This window comes from Lithobates pipiens, unplaced genomic scaffold (assembly GCF_037356315.1).
Source record: "Lithobates pipiens isolate NorthernLeopardFrog02 unplaced genomic scaffold, aLitPip1_a1.2 Scaffold_19, whole genome shotgun sequence".
Lineage (NCBI taxonomy): Eukaryota > Metazoa > Chordata > Amphibia > Anura > Ranidae > Lithobates > Lithobates pipiens.
In genome coordinates this window covers 587,619,265-587,643,802 of record NW_027507764.1, presented here as the reverse complement: position 1 = coordinate 587,643,802, position 24,538 = coordinate 587,619,265, and the positions used below count along the sequence as shown (strand labels likewise).

Below are 24,538 nucleotides of genomic sequence, written 5' to 3'. Positions count from 1 at the left end.
GGAGGAGTAGCAGAATTTTTTGGGGGGTGTCATTTGTGGTATACACATGCCATGTGAGAGAAATAACCTATTACAATGACAATTTTGTGGAGAAAAAAAAATGAAAAATCTTAATTTTGCAAAGAATTGTGGGAAAAAAATGACAACATCAAAAAGCTCACTATGCCTCTTACTAAATACCTTGGAATGTCTACTTTCCAAAAAGGGGTCATTTGGGGGGTATTTGTACTTTCCTGACTTGTTCGGGTCACAAGAAGCGAGATCGGCCACCAGTACACATCAGATGTGATCAATTTTGTGCGATTCGCACCACACCTTGTAGACTCTATAACTTTCACAAAGACCAAATAATATCCACTAATTTGGGTTATTTTTACCAAAGAGATGTAGCAGTATAAATTGTGGCCAAAATTTATGAAGAAAAATTATAATTTGCATAATTCTGTCACAGAAACAAAGAAATATGCGTTTTTTTTTCAAAATTTACGGTCTTTTTTCATTTATAGCGCAAAAAAATAAAAACCCCAGAGGTGATCAAATACCACCAAAAGAAAGCTCTATTTGTGGGAAAAAAGGACAAAAAATTCATTTGAGTACAGTGTTGCATGACTGAGTAATTGTCATTCAAAGTGTGAGAGCACCGAAAGCTGAAAATTGGTCTGGGCAGGAAGGGGGTTTAAGTGCCCAGTAAGCAAGTGGTTAAGATGTTCAAAAAAAAAAAAGTTAGTCATATTATCATTCATTTAAAAATAAATCGTTCCCATGAATTGCATTCCTATTGGTCAAAACTTTCGGGAAGGGGGTGGGGGGGGGGGGGGGGATAGGAAGCATGGTATATAGAATAGGATATAATATAGGATAGCAAGATTTCATACATTGGTGGATAATGAGTGACATGAAGAAATGGGACGATCGTCTTTTCATGGTTGAAGACAATGGTGTGTATTGGTCCGGCAATGTGAGGCAAAATGTACCCATCCCCCCCCCACCATACATTATAACCCGGATCTGGTGCATCAATGACAATTCCGAGAGTCACATGATTTTCATTCTTTATTTTACTCCTTTATGTGACATTTCATAGAGAACGTTCCATAGAATTCATTTCTCTTCATTCAAGAACTTGACCGTGGTGGAAAGCCTGCAATGGGGGAGCGACTGCCTGGATGCCTCCATCTGCTGGGGGGACTGCTGGGGGGACTGCTGGGGGGTCTACCGGAGCGTCTCACCCTCGAAATCTGAAGGAGAAAGTGAGATTTCCCAATAATTACATTAGAAGTCTGATATACATTCAGGGGGGAGGGGCTCGGGAATGTCACCACCCTGAAGAAGGACTGCTGAGATAAAACCAATTACACTGAGGAGACGGGTGAACAGCCGTGCACTTACTGTACAGACATTCAATGCAGGAAAGACCTACCTGTACATGTAATGATTTGTAGCAGAGTCCCCCCGCAGTGCAGAGTATTTCAGGAGAGGAGAGTCATGGAGGAAAGAGCACAGTCCTCCAGCAGTGCAGAGTATATCAGGAGAGGAGAGTTATAGAGGAAGGAGCAGAGTCCCCCAGCAGTGCAGAGTATTTCAGGAGAGGAGAGTTATGGAGGAAGGAGCAGAGTCCTTCAGCAGAGCAGAGTATTTCAGGAGAGGAGAGTCATGGAGGAAAGAGCACAGTCCTCCAGCAGTGCAGAGTATTTCAGGAGAGGAGAGTTATAGAGGAAGGAGCAGAGTCCTTCAGCAGTGCAGAGTACATCAGGAGAGGAGAGTTATGGAGGAAGGAGTAGAGTCCTCCAGCAGTGCAGAGTATTTCAGGAGAGGAGAGTTATGGAGGAAGGAGCACAGTCCTCCAGCAGTGCAGAGTATTTCAGGAGAGGAGAGTTATAGAGGAAGGAGTAGAGTCCTCCAGCAGTGCAGAGTACATCAGGAGAGGAGAGTCATAGAGGAAGGAGCAGAGTCCTTCAGCAGAGCAGAGTATTTCAGGAGAGGAGAGTTATAGAGGAAGGAGCAGAGTCCCCCAGCAGTGCAGAGTATTTCAGGAGAGGAGAGTTATGGAGGAAGGAGCACAGTCCTCCAGCAGTGCAGAGTATTTCAGGAGAGGAGAGTTATGGGGGAAGGAGCACAGTCCTCCAGCAGTGCAGAGTATTTCAGGAGAGGAGAGTTATGGAGGAAAGAGCACAGTCCTCCAGCAGTGCAGAGTATATCAGGAGAGGAGAGTTATAGAGGAAGGAGCAGAGTCCTCCAGCAGAGCAGAGTATTTCAGGAGAGGAGAGTTATAGAGGAAGGAGCAGAGTCCTCCAGCAGTGCAGAGTATTTCAGGAGAGGAGAGTTATAGAGGAAGGAGCAGAGTCCTCCAGCAGAGTATTTCAGGAGAGGAGAGTTATAGAGGAAGGAGCAGAGTCCTCCAGCAGTGCAGAGTATTTCAGGAGAGGAGAGTTATAGAGGAAGGAGCAGAGTCCTCCAGCAGGGGGTGAGGATGGATTTTGTGTCGGTCACTTACCTTGGTTATGATGTCACACTGCATGTTCTCTTTGCTGGGTGCAGTCAGGTTCAGATCACAGATTTGAACTTCCTGCGTATTCAGAGAAAATAAGAGCTGAATGTCTCTCACCTACACCAGAGCACCGACCTCCTAAGACCGACACTCCAAATAATCTGCTGTCTGTGCCCCGCCCCTCTCTGAGATCATTGGAAGTCAGTGGGGGGAGGGTGCATTGGGACTGATTATGTGATCAAAGCAGGCTGACCCTCATACTCAGCACAGAAATTACTGTACAGTCACAATATCTCCAGGGCAAAAGCAGGCAAGAATCTGAATGTAAGTTATCTGACATGCCGAGAAGTAGATTTCACTTTAAATAAATTCAGTTGGGGCAAACTAGCTGCTGACCATGTACCGCATATGAGCAGCGGCAGGACAGACGGTCCTTAATACTCACACGCCGCACATACAGTGCCTTGAAAAAGTATTTATACCCCTTGACATTTTCCATATTCTGTCATGTTACAACCAAAAACAAATGTATTTTATTGGGATTTTATGTGATAAACCAACACAAAGTATAAAAAATAAATCTGTGAAAAGTGTGGGGGAGGGGCATTTGTGTTCAGTCCCCTTTGCTCTGATACCCCCTAACTAAAATCTAGTGGAACCAATTGCCTTCAGGAGTCACCTAATTAGTAAATAGAGTCCACCTGTGTAATTTAATCTCAGTATAAATACAGCTGTTCCGTGAAGCCCTCAGAGTTTTGTTAGAGAAGCTTATTGAACAAACAGCATCATGAAGGCCAAGGAACACACCAGACAGGTCAGGGATGACGTTGTGGAGAAGTATAAAGCAGGGTTGGGTTATAATAAAATCTCCCAGCTTTGATCATCTCACGGAGCTCTGTTCAATCCATCATTGGAAAATGGAAAGAGTATGGCACAACTGCAAACCTACCAAGACATGGCCGTCCACCTAAACTGACCGGGCCGGGCAAGGAGAGCATTCATCAGAGAAGAGCCAAGAGGTCCATGGTAAGGCCGCGTACACACGCGCGGACTGTTTGCCCAACCTTGTTCGTCAAACAGTTTCGGCAAACAGTCCGCTCAAAATTTGCATGAGCGAACTTGCCCACACACGAGCGGACTGTTTCAGCGAACTGTTTGCCAAACAGTTCGCTCAACTTTTGAAATGAACGGACTCGCCCACGTAAGGCGGAGGCAAGTCCGCCCATTTCGAGCGCGTGTACAGGTAGGCGGGGCCCGCGAAGGAGACGTCGCGGGCTCCGCCGCCTGGAATGGGCTTAAAGGGGAACCCCAACGCCGAAAAAAATCGGCGTGGGGGTTCCCCCAAAGTCCACACCAGACCCTTGTCCGAGCACGCTACCCGGCTGGCCAGGAAAGGGGGGCGAGCGAGCGCGCCCCCCCTCCTGAGCCGTACCAGGCCGCGTGCCCTCAACATGGGGGGGTGCCTTGGGGAAGGGGGGGCCGCGCGGCCCCCCCACCCCAAAGCACCTTGTCCCCATGTTGATGAGGACAAGGGCCTCTTCCCGACAACCCTGGCCGTTGGTTGTCGGGGTCTGCGGGCGGGGGGCTTATCGGAATCCGGGAACCCCCTTTAAGAAGGGGGCCCCCGGATACCGGCCCCCCACCCTATGTGAATGAGTATGGGGTACAATGTACCCCTAACCATTCACCTGTGAAATAAAGTACAAAAAAAAACACAACACAGGGAAAAAATATTTTATTGCACAGCTCCGGAGGTCTTCCGTCTTCGGGGGTCTTCTCGCCGGACTCCTCCGCTATCTGTGTGTAGCTCTTTTACTAGCGGAGGAGTCCGGCTTTCTTCCTCCCCGCCGCCGGCCTCTTCTCCCGACTTCGGGGGTCTTGTCCCCCTCTTCGGTTCTTCTGCCGGGCCACCGCGCCTTCTTGTAGCTCTTTTGCAGGCGGTGGCCCGGTCTTCTGTCGCCGCTGCCTTCCGTTCTTCTGTCGCCGCCTTCGGTTCTTCTGCCGGGCCACCGCGCCTTCTTGTAGCTCTTTTACAGGCGGTGGCCCGGTCTTCTGTCGCCGCTGTCGTCGCCGCCGCCTTCCGTTCTTGTTCTTCTTCTTGTTCTTCTTCTTCTTCTTCTCCTGGAGATGTTGACTCGACGAGCTCTCCGGCCGGAATGCCAGAGCCGCGCTGTGCGGTCACTTATATAGTGACAATGGGGCGGTGTCACATGGTATATGTCACATGGGTTGGTCACATGGTGACCCCACCCCCTTACGATGTCATAGTCCCCATGTGACATCAACCCATGTGACCAACCCATGTGACATATACCATGTGACACCGCCCCATTGTCACTATATAAGTGACCGCACAGCGCGGCTCTGGCATTCCGGCCGGAGAGCTCGTCGAGTCAACATCTCCAGGAGAAGAAGAAGAAGAACAAGAAGAAGAACAAGAACGGAAGGCGGTGGCGACGACAGCGGCGACAGAAGACCGGGCCACCGCCTGTAAAAGAGCTACAAGAAGGCGCGGTGGCCCGGCAGAAGAACCGAAGGCGGCGACAGAAGAACGGAAGGCAGCGGCGACAGAAGACCGGGCCACCGCCTGCAAAAGAGCTACAAGAAGGCGCGGTGGCCCGGCAGAAGAACCGAAGAGGGGGACAAGACCCCCGAAGTTGGGAGAAGAGGCCGGCGGCGGGGAGGAAGAAAGCCGGACTCCTCCGCTAGTAAAAGAGCTACACACAGATAGCGGAGGAGTCCGGCGAGAAGACCCCCGAAGACGGAAGACCCCCGGAGCTGTGCAATAAAATATTTTTTCCCTGTGTTGTGTTTTTTTTTGTACTTTATTTCACAGGTGAATGGGTAGGGGTACATTGTACCCCATACTCATTCACATAGGGTGGGGGGCCGGTATCCGGGGGCCCCCTTCTTAAAGGGGGCTCCCGGATTCCGATAAGCCCCCCGCCCGCAGACCCCGACAACCAACGGCCAGGGTTGTCGGGAAGAGGCCCTTGTCCTCATCAACATGGGGACAAGGTGCTTTGGGGTGGGGGGGCCGCGCGGCCCCCCCTTCCCCAAGGCACCCCCCCATGTTGAGGGCACGCGGCCTGGTACGGCTCAGGAGGGGGGGCGCGCTCGCTCGCCCCCCTTTCCTGGCCGGCCGGGTAGCGTGCTCGGACAAGGGTCTGGTGTGGACTTTGGGGGAACCCCCACGCCGATTTTTTTCGGCGTTGGGGTTCCCCTTTAAGCCCATTCCAGGCGGCGGAGCCCGCGACGTCTCCTTCGCGGGCCCCGCCTACCTGTACACGCGCTCGAAATGGGCGGACTTTCCGAGCGGGAACAGTTTGCTCATTTCGAAAGTAGCCTACACACGGGCGGACTGTTCGCTCAAACACAGTTTCAGCGGACAGTTTTTCGGAATTTCCGAAAGACTTTGTCCGTCCAACTGTCCGCTGAAACTGTCCGCTGAAAGCCCACACACGGGCGGACTGTCCGCCCAAACACTGTTCAGCGGACAAGGTTGGGCGAACAGTCCGCCCGTGTGTACGCGGCCTAACTCTGGAGGAGCTGCAGTGATCCACAGCTCAGGGGGGAGAATCTGTCCACAGGACAACTATTAGTCGTCTCTCCACAAATCTGCCCTTTATGGAAGAGTGACAAGAAGAAAGACATTGGAGAAAGAAAGTCATAAGAAGTCCTGTTTGTAGTTTGTGAGAAGCCATGTGGGGGAGGGGGCAGCAAACATGTGGAAGAAGGTGATCTGGTCAGAGGAGACCAAAATTCTACTTTATGGCCTAAAAGTAAAACCCTATGTGTGGGGAAAACTAACACCGCCCATCCCCCTGAACACACCATCCCCACCGTGAGACATGGTGGTGGAAGCATCATGTGGCGGGGATGGTTTTCTTCAGCAGGAACAGGGAAGCTGGTCAGAGTTGATGGGAAGATGGATGGAGACAAATAAAGGACAATCTTAGAAGAAAACCTGTTATGCCCCATACACACTATCAGATTTTCTACAGATTTTTCCTTCAGGTTTACCAAAACCATGCAGTGCAATGACCGGCCTGATTGCATACAAATTGAAACTCTTAAGATTTGACCTCATATTATATGGTTTTGGTAAATCTGAAGGAAAAACTCAGCAGAAAAACTGATAGTGTGTACGCGGCATTAGAGTCTGCAAAAGACTTGAGACCGGGGCGGAGGTTCACCTTCCAGCAGGACAACGACCCGAAACATCCAGCCAGAGCTACAATGGAATGGTTTATATCAAAGCATATTCATGTGTTAGAATGGCCCAGTCACAGTCCAGACCTAAATCCCATTGAGAATCTGGGGCAAGACTTGAAAATTGCTGATCACAGACGCTCTCCATCCAATCTGACAGAGCTTGAGATATTCTACAAAGAAGAAGAATGGGGAGAAATGTCCTCTCTAGATGTGCAAAGCTGGTAGAGACACCCCCAAAAAGACTTGTAGAGAAAGGGGGTTCTACAAAGTATTGACTCCGGGGGGCGCCATACAAATGCCCCTCCCCCCACACTTTTCACATATTTATTTGTATCATTTATCATTTTCCTTCCACAATTATGTGCCACTTTGTGTTGGTCCATCGCATAAAATCCCAATAAAATACATTTAGGTTTTTGGTTGTAACATGACAACATGTAGAAAATTTCAAGGGGTATGAATACTTTTTCAAGGCAGTGTATATGCTGTTTTGTGCTGTAAAAATTGAAATGTGTGCTGATTTTTTTTTAAAAGATATTAGCAATGTTACTAGATGATGACATCACTCAGCCCCCCTACAACAGCCAAAAGACACAAAACCGGGCTGGTTGGTTAGTGCCGCGTTTCTGCTGTTTATATCTCTGTTCTATCTTTTTATTGTTTTTACGTTATTAATGATTTATTAAAAGGTCACCAAAGGTCACTCAGCCCTCCCCCCGTGCCTGTCTGGTTATTGGACATGTGCAGGTATGCTGTTCACTTGGATGGGATTTATAGGTGCTCTCTGATGGCCACATACATTATGGTGTAAAGGGGCTTTCTGATGAGCCGAACACCCCCCTGGTTCGGTTCGCACCAGAACTTTCAAACGGACCGAAAATTCATACGAACTTTAGAACCCCATTGAAGTCTATGGGACTCGAACGTTCAAAATAAAAAGTGCTAATTTTAATGGCTAATATGCAAGATACTGTCCTAAAAAGGGTTTGGGGACCTGGCTCCTGCCCCAGGGGACATGGGTCAATGCCTAAAATGTTTTTTTAAAAACGGCCATTTTGGCGGGAGCACTGATTTTAATGACGATTAAAGTGAAAAAAAAAAAGTGAAATATTCCTTTAAATATGGTGCCTGGGGGGTGTCTGTAGTATGCCTGTGAAGTGCCACGTGTTTCCCGTGTTTAGAACAGTCCCTGCACAAAATGACATTTAACGGAAAAAAAAGTCATTTAAAACTGCTTGCGGTTTTAATGTTATATCTGGTTCCTGCAATACGGATGAAAATCATTGAGAAAAAAAATGGCATGGGTAGCCCTCCCTGCCCATTACCAGTCCCTTTGGGTCTTGTACGGATATTAAGGGGAACCCCGTACCCAAATTACAAAAAGGAAAGGCGTGGGGCCCCCAGGCCCTATATACTCAGAACAGCAGTATACAGGCGGTGCAAACAAGACAGGGACTGTGTAGGTTTGTTGTGTTAAGTTGAATCTGTTTGTAATTTTGAACTGGTACATTTTTAAAGTGTAGCTCCAGTCAAAAAATTTATTTTTAAGCTTTTTAGAAAACATAGGGAAGGGTTATCACCCCTGTATAATTTGTTTTGTCGTCCATCTTTTTTCATCTCACTTCCTGTTGTCTCCTTCAGTTTGCAAGTAGGAGATGTTTGTAAGTTGGATGTTTGAAAGTAGGGGCCTGCCCTATATGCTCTGCAAAAATGGGGGCCTAAGGTGTTGGTTTTGCCACAACATTGTAAGCCCTCAAAGTGACTCTTGGTGGGCGCTGGAGCGCCCTGCTGTGAACGATTATATCAAGAATTGTAATTACATGCCATTGTTAATCAGTGGTAGAAAAATTGGGCCTTTGGTGGTTGTGGTGCTGGTGCTGGTGCCACAACACTACAAGTGCTCACAGTTACTCTCGGTGGGCGCAGGAACGGGACCTGCTGTGAAATATTATATCAAGAATTGTAATTACATGCCCCTGTTAAACAGGGGCTTAAAAATTAAGCCTTAGGCACTGATGCTGGTGCCACAACACTGCAACCTCTCCCAGATACTCTAGTTGGAGTGCAGGAAGGAGCCCTGCTGAAAAGCATTGCATCAAAAATTTTAATTACATGCCCCTGTTAAACAGGGGCTTAAAAATTGGGCCTTAGGCACTGGTGCTGGTGCCACGACACTACAACCTCTCCCAGATACTCTAGTTGGAGTGCAGGAATGAGCCCTGCTGCAAAGCATTGCATCATAAATTGTAATTACATGCCCCTGTTAAACAGGGGCTGAAAAATTGGGCCTTAGGCACTGGTGCTGGTGCCAAGACACTGCAACCTCTCCCAGATACTCTAGTTCGAGTGTAGGACTGAGCCCTGCTGCAAAGCATTTCATCAAAAATTGTAATTACACGCCCTTGTTAAAAAGGGTCTGAAAAATTGGGCCTTAGCCACTGGTGGCGTCACCCAGAACCAAAAATGTTCTTCCAAGCTATCAGCAGGATCATTGAGGAGGAAGAGGATAGTCAGTAAATATAAAAGGACAGTCACTCAGCATCAGCATAGGCAGTCTTGAAGGGATGTGACATTTAAAAAAAAAAAAAAATTTGGTTACATCAGCTGCAGGTGCTTGGTAGCTGATGGTGAACCAAGACTGATTTATCTTTATGAAGGTCAGTCGATCAACCTAGTCAGTGGACAGGCACACCCTGTGATCGGTTACAAAACCTCCAGCAGCACTGAAGGTGCGTTCCGAAAGAACGCTGGATACAGGACAGGCCAGTAGCTCAATTGCATACTGTGCAAGCTCTGGCCAGTGATCCATCCTCAAGACCCAGTAAGCCAGAGGATTTTCGTTGGGAAAGGTGTCCAAGTCTGACCTTGCCCCTAGGTATTCCTGGACCATGTAAATCAGACGCTGGTGATGGGTGCTGGAACCGATCATACCTTGGGGCTGCGGACTAAAAAATTGTCTGAACCTCCCAGTTTCTGGGAACGCGTTGCACAGACCTTTCTGCAAGGCCTCTCAGAGATGTCTCATCCTCTGCTCCCTCTGCGACGGCAAGATAAGGTCCGCAACCTTACCCTTGTACCGTGGATCAAGGAGAGTGGCCAGCCAGTAAGGGTCCCTCTCTTTGATCCGAAGAATACGAGGATCCTTCTGCAGGCTTTGCAGGATCAGGGAGGCCATGCAGCGTAGGTTAGCTGAGGCATTCGGTCCGGAGTCCTCTGGGTCACTAAGGACAACATGATCCGCAGCCACCTCCTCCCAGCCGCATACAAGTCCACGGGTTTATTGGGACTGTAAATCATCCCTAAAAGACTGCTGATGCTGAGTGCCAGGCTCCACCTCCATGCTGACACAAGCCTCCTCCTCCTGGTCCTCGTCCTCTTCCTGTGTGATGGGTGGGACAGCAGGAACACTGTCTGGATAAAGGGGGCCTTGAGAGGCAAGGAAGTCCTCTTCTTTCTGCCTCTGTTCTGCCTCAAGGGCCCTGTCCATTATTCCATGCAGTGTATGCTCCAACAGGTGGACAAGAGGTACAGTGTCACTGATGCATGCACTGTCACTGCTCACCATCTTCATGGCCTCCTAAAATGGTGACAGGACAGTGCATGCATCCCTGATCATGCCCCACTGGCGTGGTGAAAAAAAACTGAGCTCCCCTGACCCTGTCCTGGTGCCGTAGTCACACAGGTACTCATTGATGGCCCTTTGCTGCGTGTGCAGCTGCTACAGCATGGCCAACGTTGAGTTCAACCTGGTGGGCATGTCACATATAGAGTGGTTCTTGGGCAGGTTCAACACCTTTTGGAGCTCAGCCAGCCGAGCACTGGCATTAAATGATCGCGGAAATGCACACAGGCTTTCCTGGCCTGCCTCAGGACCTCCTGTAAGCCCGGGTACCTTCCCAAGAACCGCTGCACCACCGGGTTAAGGACATTAGCCACACAGGGCACATGGGTTAGTTGTCCCTGTCGGAGGGCGGAGAGGAGGTTGGTGCCATTGTCGCAAACCACCATTCCTGGCTTAAGCTGGCGTGGCGTCAATCACCTCTCGGCCTGCCCCTGCAGAGCTGACAAAATATCTGCCCCAGTGTGGCTGCTGTCCCTCAAACAAACAAGCGCAAGCACAGCATGGCATCGCTTTGCCTGCGTACTTGCGTAGCCCCTTGAACGCCTACGGAGCACCGCTGGTTCTGAGGACAAAGGACTGGAAGAAGCCATGGAGGAAGAAGAAGAGGAGGGGGTGGAGGAGAGAGGTGTGTCACAACCAGTAGTAGGATTTTGGAGGCATGGTAGCGGAACAACCTCCAACACTACTGCACCTTGTCCTGCATCCTTCCCAGCTGCAAGAAGAGTGACCCAATGGGCCGTGAAAGATAGGTAACGTCTCTGTCCATGCCTGCTGGACCATGAGTCAGCGGTAATATGCACCTTACCGCTGAGCGCCCTTTCCATCGAGGTATGGATATTTCCTTCTACATGCTGGTAGAGAGCCGGAATCGCCTTCCATGAGAAAAAGTGGCATTTGGGGACCTGCCACTGAGAAACCGCACATTGCACAACTTATGGAAGGGGGCCGAGTCTACCAACTGAAAAGGCAGTAGTTGAAGTGCTAGCAATTTAGCTAAGCTAGCATTCAGCCGCTGGGCATGTGGATGGCTGGGATTGAATTTCTTTCGACGGTCCAGCAGCTGGGGCAGGGAAATTTGCCTGCTACAATCGGACATCGGTGTACTGCTAGCAGATTGCCCGCAAGTACTTGGCTGTGATACACCTAATTCTACACCTTCATTCCTCTCAGTGCAGGTTTCAGAGAGGACTAAAGGTCTAGTGGGGTTGGAGATCCCAGCTGAAGTGGAGCAAGGAGAGGTCCTCGTTGTTCTTTGGTGTAGTTCTTTAAGGTACGCTTGACAACGAGCTGCATGGCAGGTCAACATATGTCTGGTCAAGCATGTGGTGCCCAAGCGGCTGATGTTTTGGCCACGCGAGACATACTTGAGACATATGTTGCAGGTAGCATCTGTGCGATCTGATGCACTCGTCTCAAAAAAAAACCCACACCAAAGAACTTTTGGAATAACCTGGCAGTATGCTGCAGCTGATGGAACATGACTGCCAGATTGCTGTCCTTCTTGAGCATCCCCTCTCTCTGCACTCATGCTACTGCCTTCCTCTAGCTGGATATCATCATCAGAGCCTTCAAAATGCTGGGCATCCTCCTGGAGCATGTACCCAACACTGTGCTCAAACAGTTCGGGGGACTCCTTAGGAGGACATGGTGGGTCTAAGGAAGGAGTGACTGATGACATTGAGACGAGGGAAGAGGGCGCGTTGGCAGCTGCTTTGCTAGTACCCTGAGCCTGGGTGAGAGAGGATGAGGAGGATGAGGAGGGCTTGGTCATCCACTTTACCAAGTCTTCGGCATGATGCGGCTCAACACGTCCAGCTGCCGAAAATAAGGACAAGCGTGTCCCGTGGTCATGTGCTGATGAGGATGTACCACGTCCACGACCAGCACTGTTGTCTCTAGACACAGAGCCTGCTTGCCCTCTTTTATTGGCTTGTGACTGTCTGCCTCTCCTTGTTGGCCTTGCAGACATAGTAATGGCCTGCAGGGAGATGGGAAAACCAGCAATTGGGTAGCTTTAGGTGCACACTGAGCAGATGACACAGTATACTGACTGTAATTACTGCAGCTGCCTGCCTGTGTTACAGAAACAGAACAACACCAGCAATAAGGGGTAGCTTCAGGTGTATACTATGCAGGAGGCACACAACACCCACTGTAAATGCTGCAGATGCCTGTATTACAGAACACCAGCAATAAGGGGTATCTTCAGGTGTATATTGTGCTGGAGGAACACAACACCCACTTTAACTGCTGCAGATGACTGTATTACAGAACACAAGTAATAAAGGGTAGCTTCAGGTGTATACTGTGCTGGAGGCACACAATACCCACTTTAACAGCGCTAGGTTCACAAGAAAAGAACACACTGTCCCTGCCTATCCTGCTCTCTCCCTGAACGCCGCAACACACTACACAAGGCCGGAGAACTGGCGGCCTTATATAGTGTGGTGCGTGTACTAAACCCCCTGAGCTTTAATTGACCACAGGCATCCTGCCTGTGGCCAATTATGGCTCTCCTCGCTGCCGGCGCTGTGATTGGCCAATCATGAGCCAGAAATGCACTGTGATGGCGTAGTGCATTGTGGGCCATGAGCGCCATACGAATATGGCACGAACAGCCTACAGAGTTCTGGCTTTGCCAAACAGGCAAACAGCCGGTGTTCGAGTGAGCCGAAAATGCGTTCGACTCGAACACCAAGCTCATCCCTAATAGCCACATATGGTGTAAAGGGGCTTTCTGATGGCCACATATGGTGTGAGGGGGCTTTCTGATGGCCACATATGGTAATAAGGCAAAAACGATAACAGATAGAACAGATTTAAATGACACAAACCAGCACAAACACAACATTGACCAACCAGCTCAGTTTCGTGTCTTTTGGGTGTTGTAGGGGGGGTTGGGTGATGTAATTGTCTTGAAAAAAACATTTGCAAATATCTTAAAAATAAAAGCAGCACAAATGTAAACTTTTCCAGCACAAAACCGCATTGTATTATTCTGTATCCTTCATCATCAGAGGAGTGACCTTTCCTCTGCATGTTCCTCTCCGTCATAAACAAAGACTTCACATTTCACATGAAATACTCTCAGATAAAACTCACCCCATCCGGTTTAAATTCACACCGCGCTGCGTCACCTCCCTCCGACTTCAGACACCTCGTCTCCATTATTCCCAATCTCAGGATCTCATCCTTTGTTCCCTCCTGGAAGAAGATTGGGAAGATGGAAGGATACAGAGAGACTTTTCAGACTTTTTGTCACCCCTAATTGATCCGAGAATATTCATCAGAATGAAAATTGGCAATTTTTGATCAATAAAAAAGAAAAATAAGTCCTTAGATGTGACTTGTGATATAAATGTAATTATTCCTGATTTCTCGGGAGACATTGAAGTGGACCTGTCATCAATCAGTCATCACACCTCCCCCCATCACCAAATCATATTATTATTTATTATCTTCAACAATTGTCTTCTAGCCTGGTCTTGATTACATGATGGACAGTTGGATAAATGGTTTTATATTTAGGATGTATCCAGTCTATAAACCAGAGGCTCTGGATGGACAGTTGGATAAATGGCTCTATATTTAGGAAGTATCTGGTCTATAAACCAGAGGCTTTGGATGGACAGTTGGCTAAATGGTTCTATATTTAGGATGTATCTAGTCCGTATGGACAGTTGGATAAATGGCTCTATATTTAGGATGTATCTGGTCTATAAACCAGAGGCTCTGGATGGACAGTTTGATAAATGGCTCTATATTTAGGATGTATCTGGTCTATAAACCAGAATCTCTGGATGGACAGTTGGATAAATGGCTCTATATTTAGGATGTATCTGGTCTATAAACCAGAATCTCTGGATGGACAGTTGGATAAATGGTTCGATATTTAGGATGTATCTGGTCTATAAACCAGAGGCTCTGGATGGACAGTTGGATAAATGGCTCTATATTTAGGATGTATCTGGTCTATAAACCAGAATCTCTGGATGGACAGTTGGATAAATGGCTCTATATTTAGGATGTATCTGGTCTATAAACCAGAGGCTCTGGATGGACAGTTGGATAAATGGCTCTATATTTAGGATGTATCTGGTCTATAAACCAGAATCTCTGGATGGACAGTTGGATAAATGGCTCTATATTTAGGATGTATCTGGTCTATAAACCAGAGGCTCTGGATGGACAGTTGGATAAATGGTTCTATATTTAGGAAGTATCTGGTCTATAAACCAGAGGCTCTGGATGGACAGTTGGATAAATGGTTCGATATTTAGGATGTATCTGGTCTATAAACCAGAGGCTCTGGATGGACAGTTTGATAAATGGCTCTATATTTAGGATGTATCTGGTCTATAAACCAGAATCTCTGGATGGACAGTTGGATAAATGGCTCTATATTTAGAATGTATCCGGTCTATAAACCAGAGGCTCTGGATGGACAGTTGGATAAATGGTTCTATATTTAGGATGTATCTGGTCTATAAACCAGAGGCTCTGGATGGACAGTTGGATAAATGGTTCTATATTTAGGATGTATCTGGTCTATAAACCAGAGGCTCTGGATGGACAGTTGGATAAATGATTCCATATTTAGGATGTATCTGGTCTATAAACCAGAGGCTCTGGATGGACAGTTGGATAAATGGTTCTATATTTAGGATGTATCTGGTCTATAAACCAGAGGCTCTGGATGGACAGTTGGATAAATGATTCCATATTTAGGATGTATCTGATCTATAAACCAGAGGCTCTGGATGGACAGTTGGATAAATGGTTCTACATTTTCTGAATATTTTAAAGGAATTTACATATTATTACATGTATAGTCATATTGAAAAACCCTTGAAAGAATACAAATGCCCTTGAAGCCGCCATCCCCCCCCCATGTATTGCCCTATACTCCACCTGCACAGGTATGGCTGGAAGGTCCTCCAGGGGTTTATAGAAATAGAGGACATCCTCCCTCTGGTTGAAGAGATCGAGGGCCTCTCTGATCCGTCCTTCCTGATCCGGAGACTGAGAGTGAGCCACCTCCAATGTGACCACCGAGAGCCACACCACACACTGCCAGACCTTCATCTTGTGTCCTCCGTAATGGTGATTTGTGTGTCTGATTCCCCCTCTATTTATGGTCCGCACCTCCACCTCCCTCTTCTTTAGAAGTCTTGTGGAATCTATTTGTACATGTATTGCTCCATTAAGAACACGAAAAACATCTTTCACAACACGTCGTTCCATAAAATAAAAAACATGCTGCTGTTCATTTAAAGTAGCACTCCAACTAGGCTACAAAAATGAAATCCCTGCTAGCAATGGTCCTGGTCACACTGCGGTGACTATCTAAGCCCCCATACAAACAGTCAGAGAATCTGTCGGAATGTGTCCTATTGGACCGTGTTGTCGGATAATCCGACTGTGTGTGGTATGCATCGGACTGATTCCGTCGGACCCAATTTTCCAACTTGTTGGAAATATTTTCCGACCAACTGGTTCGATCGGACATACTCCGATCATGTGTAGAGAATTTTGATCGGATCAAGTGCCACGCATGCTCAGATCAAATTCCTACATCAAAGCTATTGGCTACTAGCCTGAACGTAGTCCCGTCGTAACGAAATTACGTCATCATGTTCTGAATGATCGGATTTTTCGACAACTTAGTCCGACCGTGTGTATGCAACAGTTTCGGACAAGATCCGACGGATTTGGTAGTCGAAATGTCCGACCGTGTGTACAGGGGCTTAGAAGGAATTTTAGGAGCGATTTCTCCTTTCTTCCTGTTGTGGCTACAAGACGGATATCATGACACAGATTAAGTCTTTCTTTCTTTGCCTATTCTATCCAAAGAAACTAAAATCTTTTGGCTTTTTTCGGTCACCTTCTATCACAAGTAGAGACCGCGCTGCTTCCAGTGGATGAAAGGTTTATATCTACTCAAACCTCTTGCGGTCCCAAGTCATGGGGTGATGTTCATTCTATGTTGTTCGCAACCAATTCGTTTACCTGGGGTCCAGGTCCCATGGTGTTGTCTGCGCCTGCTTGGTCGTCCTCTTCCTGTGTGATGGGTGGCACAGCAGGAACACTGTCTGGATAAAGGGGGCCTTGAGAGGCAAGGAAGTCCTCCTCTTCCTGCCTCTGTTCTGCCTCAAGTGCCCTGTCCATTATTCTACGCAGCATATTCTCCAAGAGGTGGACAAGAGGTACAGTGTCACTGATGCATGCACTGTCACTGCTCACCATCCTCGTGGCCTCAAACAGTGACAGGACAGTGCATGCATCCCTGATCATGCCCCACTGGCGTGGTGAAAAAAAACTGAGCTCCCCTGACCCTGTCCTGGTGCCGTAGTCACACAGGTACTCATTGATGGCCCTTTGCTGCATGTGCAGCCGCTGCAGCATGGCCAACGTTGAGTTCCACCTGGTGGGCGTGACACATATAAGGCGGTTCTTGGGCAGGTTCAACTCCTTTTGGAGCTCAGCCAGCCGAGCACAGGCATTAAATGATCTGCGGAAATGCACACAGACTTTCCTGGCCTGCTTCAGGACCTCCTGTAAGCCCGGGTACCTGCCCAAGAACCGCTGCACCACCAGGTTAAGGAGGTGAGCTACACAGGGCACATGGGTCAGTTGTCCCTGTCGGAGGGCGGAGAGGAGGTTGGTGCCATTGTCGCAAACCACCATTCCTGGCTTAAGCTGGCGTGGCGTCAACCACCTCTCGGCCTGCCCCTGCAGAGCTGACAAAACATCCGCCCCAGTGTGGCTCCTGTCCCTCAAACAAACCAGCGCAAGCACGGCATGGCATCGTTTTGCCTGCGTACTTGCGTAGCCCCTGGAACGCCTACGGAGCACCGCTGGTTCTGAGGACAGAGCACTGGAAGAGGCCATGGAGGAAGAAGAAGAGGAGTGGGTGGAGGAGAGAGGTGTGTCACAACCAGTAGTAGGATTTTGGAGGCGTGGTGGCGGAACAACCTCCAACACTACTGCACCTTGTCCTGCATCCTTCCCAGCTGCCAGAAGAGTGACCCAATGGGCTGTGAAAGACATGTAATGTCCCTGTCCATGCCTGCTGGACCATGAGTCAGCGGTAATATGCACCTTATCGCTGACCGCCCTGTCCAGCGAGGCAAGGACATTGCCTTCCACATGACTGAGAGTGAGCCACCTCCAATGTGACCACGCAGAGCCATACCACACACTGCCAGACCTTCATCTTGTGTCCTCCGTAATGGTGATTTATGTGTCTGATTCTCCCTCTATTTATGGTCCGCACCACCAACTTCCTCTTCTTTAGAAGTCTTGTGGAATCTATTTGTACATTTATTGCTCCATTAAGAACATGAAAAACATCTTTCACAACACGTCGTTCCTTAAAATAAAAAACATGCTGCTGTTCATGTAAAGTAGCACTCCAACTAGGCTACAAAAATGAAATCCCTGCTAGCAATGGTCCTGATCACACTGCGGTGACTATCTAAGAAGGAATTTTAGGAGGGGTTTCTCCTCTCTTCCTGTTGTGGCTACAAGACGGATATTATGACACAGATTGAGTTTTTCTTTCTTTGCCTATTCTATCCAAAGAAACTAAAATCTTTTGGCTTTTTTCGATCACCTTCTGTCACAAGTAGAGACCGCGCTGCTTCCAGTGGATGAAAGGTTCACAATATCTACTCAAACCTCTTGCGGTCCCAAGTCATGGTGTGATGTTCGTTCTATGTTGTTCGCAACCAATTCGTTTACCTGGGGGGGTCCAGGTCCCATGGTGTTGTCTGCGCCTGCTTGGTGCCTTCTCTATCCCCTTACCTAAAGGTTTCTTGTGATGGAGGTCTGGCATTTTCAGTGCAAGGTCCTACCGTTAGAGCTGCCCACATCCCAACTATTCTGGGGTACCTCAATGATCTGCTGTTCAGGGAGCAACTTATTCAGCATAAGCGGCAAAGTGCATGCCTCATAGTGCATCCTCTGGAGAGTTCGGCTGGATTGTCTCCAGAAATCAGTATTGGTGCCAGCTCAGCCATTGGAATATACAGGCCTGACTATGGCCGCTCAAAAATTCTTATCTGAATGCCCAGATTGGTAGCCATAATAGATACAGAAAGGAGGTTTATGGAAGGGACTTTTGGAAAGGCACCACTAAGACAGATATATAAAAATACAAATATAATTTTATGAAATAAAATCTTAAGACATTAATAAAACACATGCAGCAGTAAATGCAAAATTTACACAGGATGATAGGACTTTCTTCATACAAGAAAAAGCTCTAGATCGCAAAACAATCATGGGTACCCCTACGTGTTTTCGACTCAAGGGTCTTCGTCTGGGGGTTCTCAAAAGCAACAGATTGAACAACTGCCTAAAAATATAAACAGGGATAAATGTCATAAACACATATAAATGCGCAAAAAAAAACATGTATATAGGAAAATGTATCACGTAAGGTAACTTACTACATATGGCAGAGAAACACATGCATGCAAAAGCACCAGGATCCCTCCAAAAGCCTCCACGAGTAGAAAACAATTCAAAGGACTTATGCCCCGTACACACGAGCGGACTTTTCGACATCCAAACTCCGACGGACTGAGTCCGTCAGACTATCCGATCGTGTGTGGGCTGCAACGGACTTTAGCTTCGCTAAAGTCTGACGGACTTTAGAAATGAAGCATGCTTCAAATTTTCCCGACGGAACTCCGCCGGACCCGGTCCCCTTCGAAAAATTCGCTCGTGTGTGTGCTACTCCGACGGACTAAAACCGACGCTAGGGCAGCTATTGGCTACTGGCTATGAACTTCCTTATTCGAGTCGGGTCGTACGTCATCACGTTCGAATCCGTCGGAGTTTAGTGTGATGGTGTGTGGCCAAGTCCGTTCGGCCGAAAAGTCTGTCAGAACTCCGTCGGAACTCCGGCAGAACTCCTTTGGAAGTCTGTCGGACATAAGTCCTCTCGTGTGTATGGGGCATTAAACCTAATGAATAATAAGGGCTCAATGAACAAATGAAGTATAAACTGGAAGTACTGTGCATCCAATATATATGGGCACAAACAGCAAAGAAAAGCTGAAAATACGAAATTTTCACATTTGTGTACCTGTAGTCACGTGGATAATGGAAATTACCACCCTTGTGTAGCATAGAGTGGGGAGATGAATCAAGAGCCCATGGCCGTGGGGGAAACCCCTCACAACCTTGATGGCACAACCATAAGCCCATCCCCACATGCCAAGGTTCTAGGTGTAGTCCTGGACTCTGAACTCTCCTTCAAGCAACACATCCAATCACTGTCCAAATCCTGCCGCCTCAATGTCCACAACATCTCCAAAATACACCTCTTTCTAACCAATGACACAACAAAGCTCTTAATTCACTCGCTGGTCATCTCTCGTCTTGACTACTGCAACTCCCTTCTCATTGGCTTACCTCTACATAGTCTATCTAGTCTACCTCTACATAGTCTATCTAGTCTACCTCTACATAGTCTATCTAGTCTACCTCTACATAGTCTATCTAGTCTACCTCTACATAGTCTATCTAGTCTACCTCTACATAGTCTATCACCTCTTCAGTCCATCATGAATGCCGCTGCCAGGCTCGTCCCCCTTACCAATCGCTCGGTGTCTGCTACTCCTCTCTGTCAATCCCTCCACTGGCTTCCGCTCGGCCAAAGAATTAAATTCAAAATACTAACAACTACATACAAAGCCATCCACAATTTCGCCCCCAGCTACATCACTAGCTTAGTCTCTAAATACCAACCCACTCGTTCTCTTCGTTCCTCTCAAGACCTCCTGCTCTCTAGCTCCCTCGTCACCTCCTCCCATGCTCGCCTCCAAGACTTTTCCAAAGCCTCTCTAATCCCATGGAATGCCCTACCCCAATCTGTCCGCCTATCTCCTGCTTTATTAGCTTTTAGACGATCCCTGAAAACCCTTCTCTTCAGAGAAGCCGACCCTACCCCACCCACACCTAACTGTATTTTAATTTCATTTTCATTTTTTTTTCATTGGGGTTTCTAGCTATAAGTGGCCACGTATCTCGGGATCACTTGGTGCTAGATACTCTTGGTATGCAAACACAATAGTACTAGCACTACAACATATCCAAATTTGGACTTTCTAGCACCAAGTGACCCCGAGATACATGGCCCTAAAGTCGGGCCACAAAATATTTTCGAATGCGGTTGAAATAATGTCGAATCATGTTGAAATCATTTCGAATCCGGTATTGAGTCGAATTTCGGCCGAATTCGGTTGCATTGTAATTCGGTAATTCGGATGCATCCGAATGTCCGAATAATGAAAATTCGGCCGAATTTCGAATCGGAACGAAACGCAATACACATGTCTACTCTCAGTTGTTCTGTGACCTTCAGAGACCAATCACTTATTACCGTACATAGAACTTACATATATTTTCAGAAACTTTTATCACTTAAAATATTAATTAACTCAAAAACTTCTAACAAGGTCAAAAAGTAATTTTACTGAAAGACTTTACGATAAACAAGACGGTAATAACCTGGAATTTGGTAGTTACCTATAGTAATCTCTGATATTAAGCAACTAGGCACAAAAGAATATGCAATGTAATCACATGATTTTCATTCTTCATTTTACTCCTTTATGTGACATTTCATAGAGAACGTTCCATAGAATTCCTTTCTCTTCATTGAAGGACCGCCCGCTCTTTTGCGCTTCGTAGGAAACCAATACCGGTTTTACAGCCTGGACGGTGTGGTCTGCCGGGACGTCGTCTCCTCTTTGAAAACTGAAGGAAAAAGTGAGATTTCCCAATAATTACATTAATGGTCTGATTTACATTCGGGGGGGGGGGGGGGGGGGGGAGGGGCCCGGGAATGTCACCACCCTGAAGAAGGACTGCTGAGATAAAACCAATTACACTGAGGAGACAGGTGAACAGCCAAGCACTTACTGTACAGACGTTCAATGCAGGAAAGACCTACCTGTGTATGTAATGATTTGTACTGCGGAGGTGCAATCACTGTGCAGCACTACAAAGCAGAAAGGTCCTCCCATGTAAATAATTCATTACTAACTAAACAAAGAGGGCAGAGTATTTCAGGAGAGGAGAGTTATAGAGAGAAGAGCAGAGTATTTCAGGAGAGGAGAGTTATAGAGGAAGGAGCAGAGTCCTCCAGCAGTGCAGAGTATATCAGGAGAGGAGAGATATAGAGGAAAGAGCTCAGGGGGGAGAATCTGTCCACAGGACAACTATTAGTCGTCTCTCCACAAATCTGCCCTTTATGGAAGAGTGACAAGAAGAAAGACATTGGAGAAAGAAAGTCATAAGAAGTCCTGTTTGTAGTTTGTGAGAAGTCATGTGGGGGAGGGGGCAGCAAACATGTGGAAGAAGGTGATCTGGTCAGATGAGACCAAAATTCAACTTTTTGGCCTAAAAGAAAAACGCTATGTGTGGGGGAAAACTAACACTGCCCATCCCCCTGAACACACCATCCCCACTGTGAAACATGGCGGTGGCAGCATCATGTGGTGGGGATGGTTTTCTTCAGCAGGGACAGGGAAGCTGGTCAGAGTTGATGGGAAGATGGATGGAGCCAAATACAGGACAATCTTAGAAGAAAACCTGTTATGCCCCATACACACTATCAGATTTTTTGCTGATTTTTCCTTCAGGTTTACCAAAACCATGCAGTGTAATGGCCGGCCTGATTGCATACAAATTGAAACTCTTAAGGTTTGACCTCATATTATATGGTTTTGGTAAATCTGAAGGAAAAACTCAGCAGAAAAACTGATAGTGTGTATGGGGGCATTAGAGTCTGCAAAAGACTTGAGACCGGGGCGGAGGTTCACCTTCCAGCAGGACAACGACCCGAAACATCCAGCCAGAGCTACAATGGAATGGTTTATATCAAAGCATATTCATGTGTTAGAATGGCCCCAGTCACAGTCCAGACCTAAATCACATTGAGAATCTGTGGCAAGACTTGAAAATTGCTGATCACAGACGCTCTCCATCCAATCTGACAGAGCTTGAGATATTTTACAAAAACAAATGGGCAGAAATGTCCTCTCTAGATGGGCAAAGCTGGTAGAGACATCCCCAAAAAGACTTGCAGCTGGAATTGCAGTGAAAGGGGGTTTTACAAAGTATTGACTCCGGGGGGCGCCATACAAATGTACCCCCCCCCCCCCACACTTTTCACATATTTATTTGTAAAACATTTTGAAAACCGTTTATGATTTTCCTTCCACTTCACAATTATGTGCCACTTTGTGTTGGTCCATCACATAAAATCCCAATAAAATACATTTAGATTTTGGTTGTAACGTGACAACATGTAGAAAATTTCAAGGGGTATGAATACTTTTTCAAGGCACTGTATATGCTGTTTTGTGCTGTAAAAATTAAAATTTTTGCTGCTTTTTTTTTTTAAAGATATTAGCAATGTTACTAGATGATGACCCCCCAACAACAGCCAAAAGACACGAAACCGGGCTGGTTGGTTAGTGCCGCGTTTCTATAAACCAGAGGTTCTGGATGGACAGTTGGATAAATAGTTCTACTTTTTCTGAACATTTTCAAGGAATGGACATATTATTACATTTATATTCATAGTGAAAAATCCTTGAAAGAATACAAATACCCTTGAAGCCCCCCAACCCCCCACCCCCTCCCCCATGTATTGCTCTGTACTCCACCTGCACAGGTATGGCTGGAAGGTCCTCCAGGGGTTTATAGAAATAGAGGACATCCTCCCTCTGGTTGTAGAGATCCAGGGCCTCTCTGATCCGTCCTTCCTGGTCCGGAGACTGAGAGTGAGCCACCTCCAATGTGACCGCCGAGAGCCACACCACACACTGCCAGACCTTCATCTTGTGTCCTCCGTAATGGTGGTTTGTGTGTCTGATTCCCCCTCTATTTATCATCCGCACCTCCATCTTCCTCTTTTTTTACAAGTCTTGTGGAATCTGTTTATCCGTTTATTGCTCCATTAATAACACAACAAATGTCTTTCACAACACGTTGTTCCAAAAAGTAAAAAAAAACAAAAAAAAAAACATACTGCCATTTAAAGTAGCGCTCCAACCAGGCTATAAATAATGAAATCCCTGCTAGCAATGGTCCTGATCCCCCCGCAGGGACTATCTAAGAAGGGATTTTAGGAGGGATTTCTTCTCACTTCCTGTTGTGGCTACAGGACAGACATTATGATTAGGGATGAGCCGAATACCCCCCCCCCCCCCCGGTTCGGTTCGCACCAGAACTTTCTAACGGACCGAAAATTTGTGCGAACTTTAGAACCCCATTGAAGTCTATGGGACTCGAACGTTCGAAATAAAAAGTGCTAATTTTAATGGCTAATATGCAAGATACTGTCCTAAAAAGGGTTTGGGGACCTGGCTCCTGCCCCAAGGGACATGGGTCAATGCCTAAAATGTTTTTAAAAACTGACGTTTTTTTCAGGAGCACTGATTTTAATGACGATTAAAGTGAAGAATTCCTTTAAATATGGTGCCTGGGGGGTGTCTGTAGTATGCCTGTGAAGTGCCACGTGTTTCCCGTGTTTAGAACAGTCCCTGCACAAAATGAAATTTAACAGAAAAAAAGTCATTTAAAACTGCTTGCGGTTTTAACCACCTCGCGCCCGCCCTATAACCGAATGACGGCCGTAGAGCAGGCGCTTTCGTCCGGGTGGCCGTCCCTGGACGTCCTGTTGTTTACTTCCGCAATGCTCGCCGCCGCGGGCGCGCATCACAGAAGTTCTGTGTTTGGAGACAGGCAAACACAGATCGCTGTAAACGGCCAATCACAGCGGCCGTTTACAGCGCGATCGGCGTGTCCAATGGGAGATGATCTCATATGTAAACATATGAGATCATCTCTCAGCGTCGCTCTCCCTCCTCACACAGACAGAGTGTGAGAGGGGAGAGATGAACGGCTGCAGCGGCCGTTAGTGTAAAAAAAGTAAAAAAAAAGTGTAAAAAAAGTGCCATCCTCCCCCAGTGCCATCCTCCCCCAGTGCAATCCTCCCCCAGTGCAATCCTGCCCCAGTGCTATTCTGCCCCAGTGCCATCCGCCCCAGTGCCATCCACCCCAGTGCCATCCGCCCCAGTGCCACCTGCCCCCAGTGCCACCTGTTAGTGCTATCTGTCCCCAGTGCCACCTGTTGTCAGTGCCATTTGTCCCCAGTGCCATCTGTCATTAGTGCCACGTATAAGTGCCAT

At 47.3% G+C, this 24,538-nt stretch overlaps 1 protein-coding gene across 5 annotated transcripts in view; it reads right to left on the bottom strand.

Moving 5' to 3' along the window:
* LOC143997742 (uncharacterized) overlaps window positions 1-23,266 on the bottom strand; it is a 45,305-nt gene extending 22,039 nt beyond the window's left edge. The window contains exons 1-4 of one of the 5 annotated variants that reach the window (XM_077493532.1): window positions 23,012-23,266; window positions 13,428-13,529; window positions 2,495-2,566; window positions 1,041-1,238 (exon numbers count right to left, since the gene is read on the bottom strand). In XM_077493532.1, the coding sequence (XP_077349658.1) occupies window positions 1,116-1,238; window positions 2,495-2,566; window positions 13,428-13,529; window positions 23,012-23,251 (537 nt within the window). In that variant the 5' untranslated portion in view covers window positions 23,252-23,266 and the 3' untranslated portion in view covers window positions 1,041-1,115. Of the gene's footprint in view, window positions 1-1,040; window positions 1,239-2,494; window positions 2,567-13,427; window positions 13,530-15,236; window positions 16,700-23,011 lie in introns of those variants that run through there. The other 4 variants (XM_077493530.1, XM_077493534.1, XM_077493531.1 and 1 more) reach the window with 4 other exon arrangements.
* Between the last annotated feature and the right edge of the window lie 1,272 nt (window positions 23,267-24,538).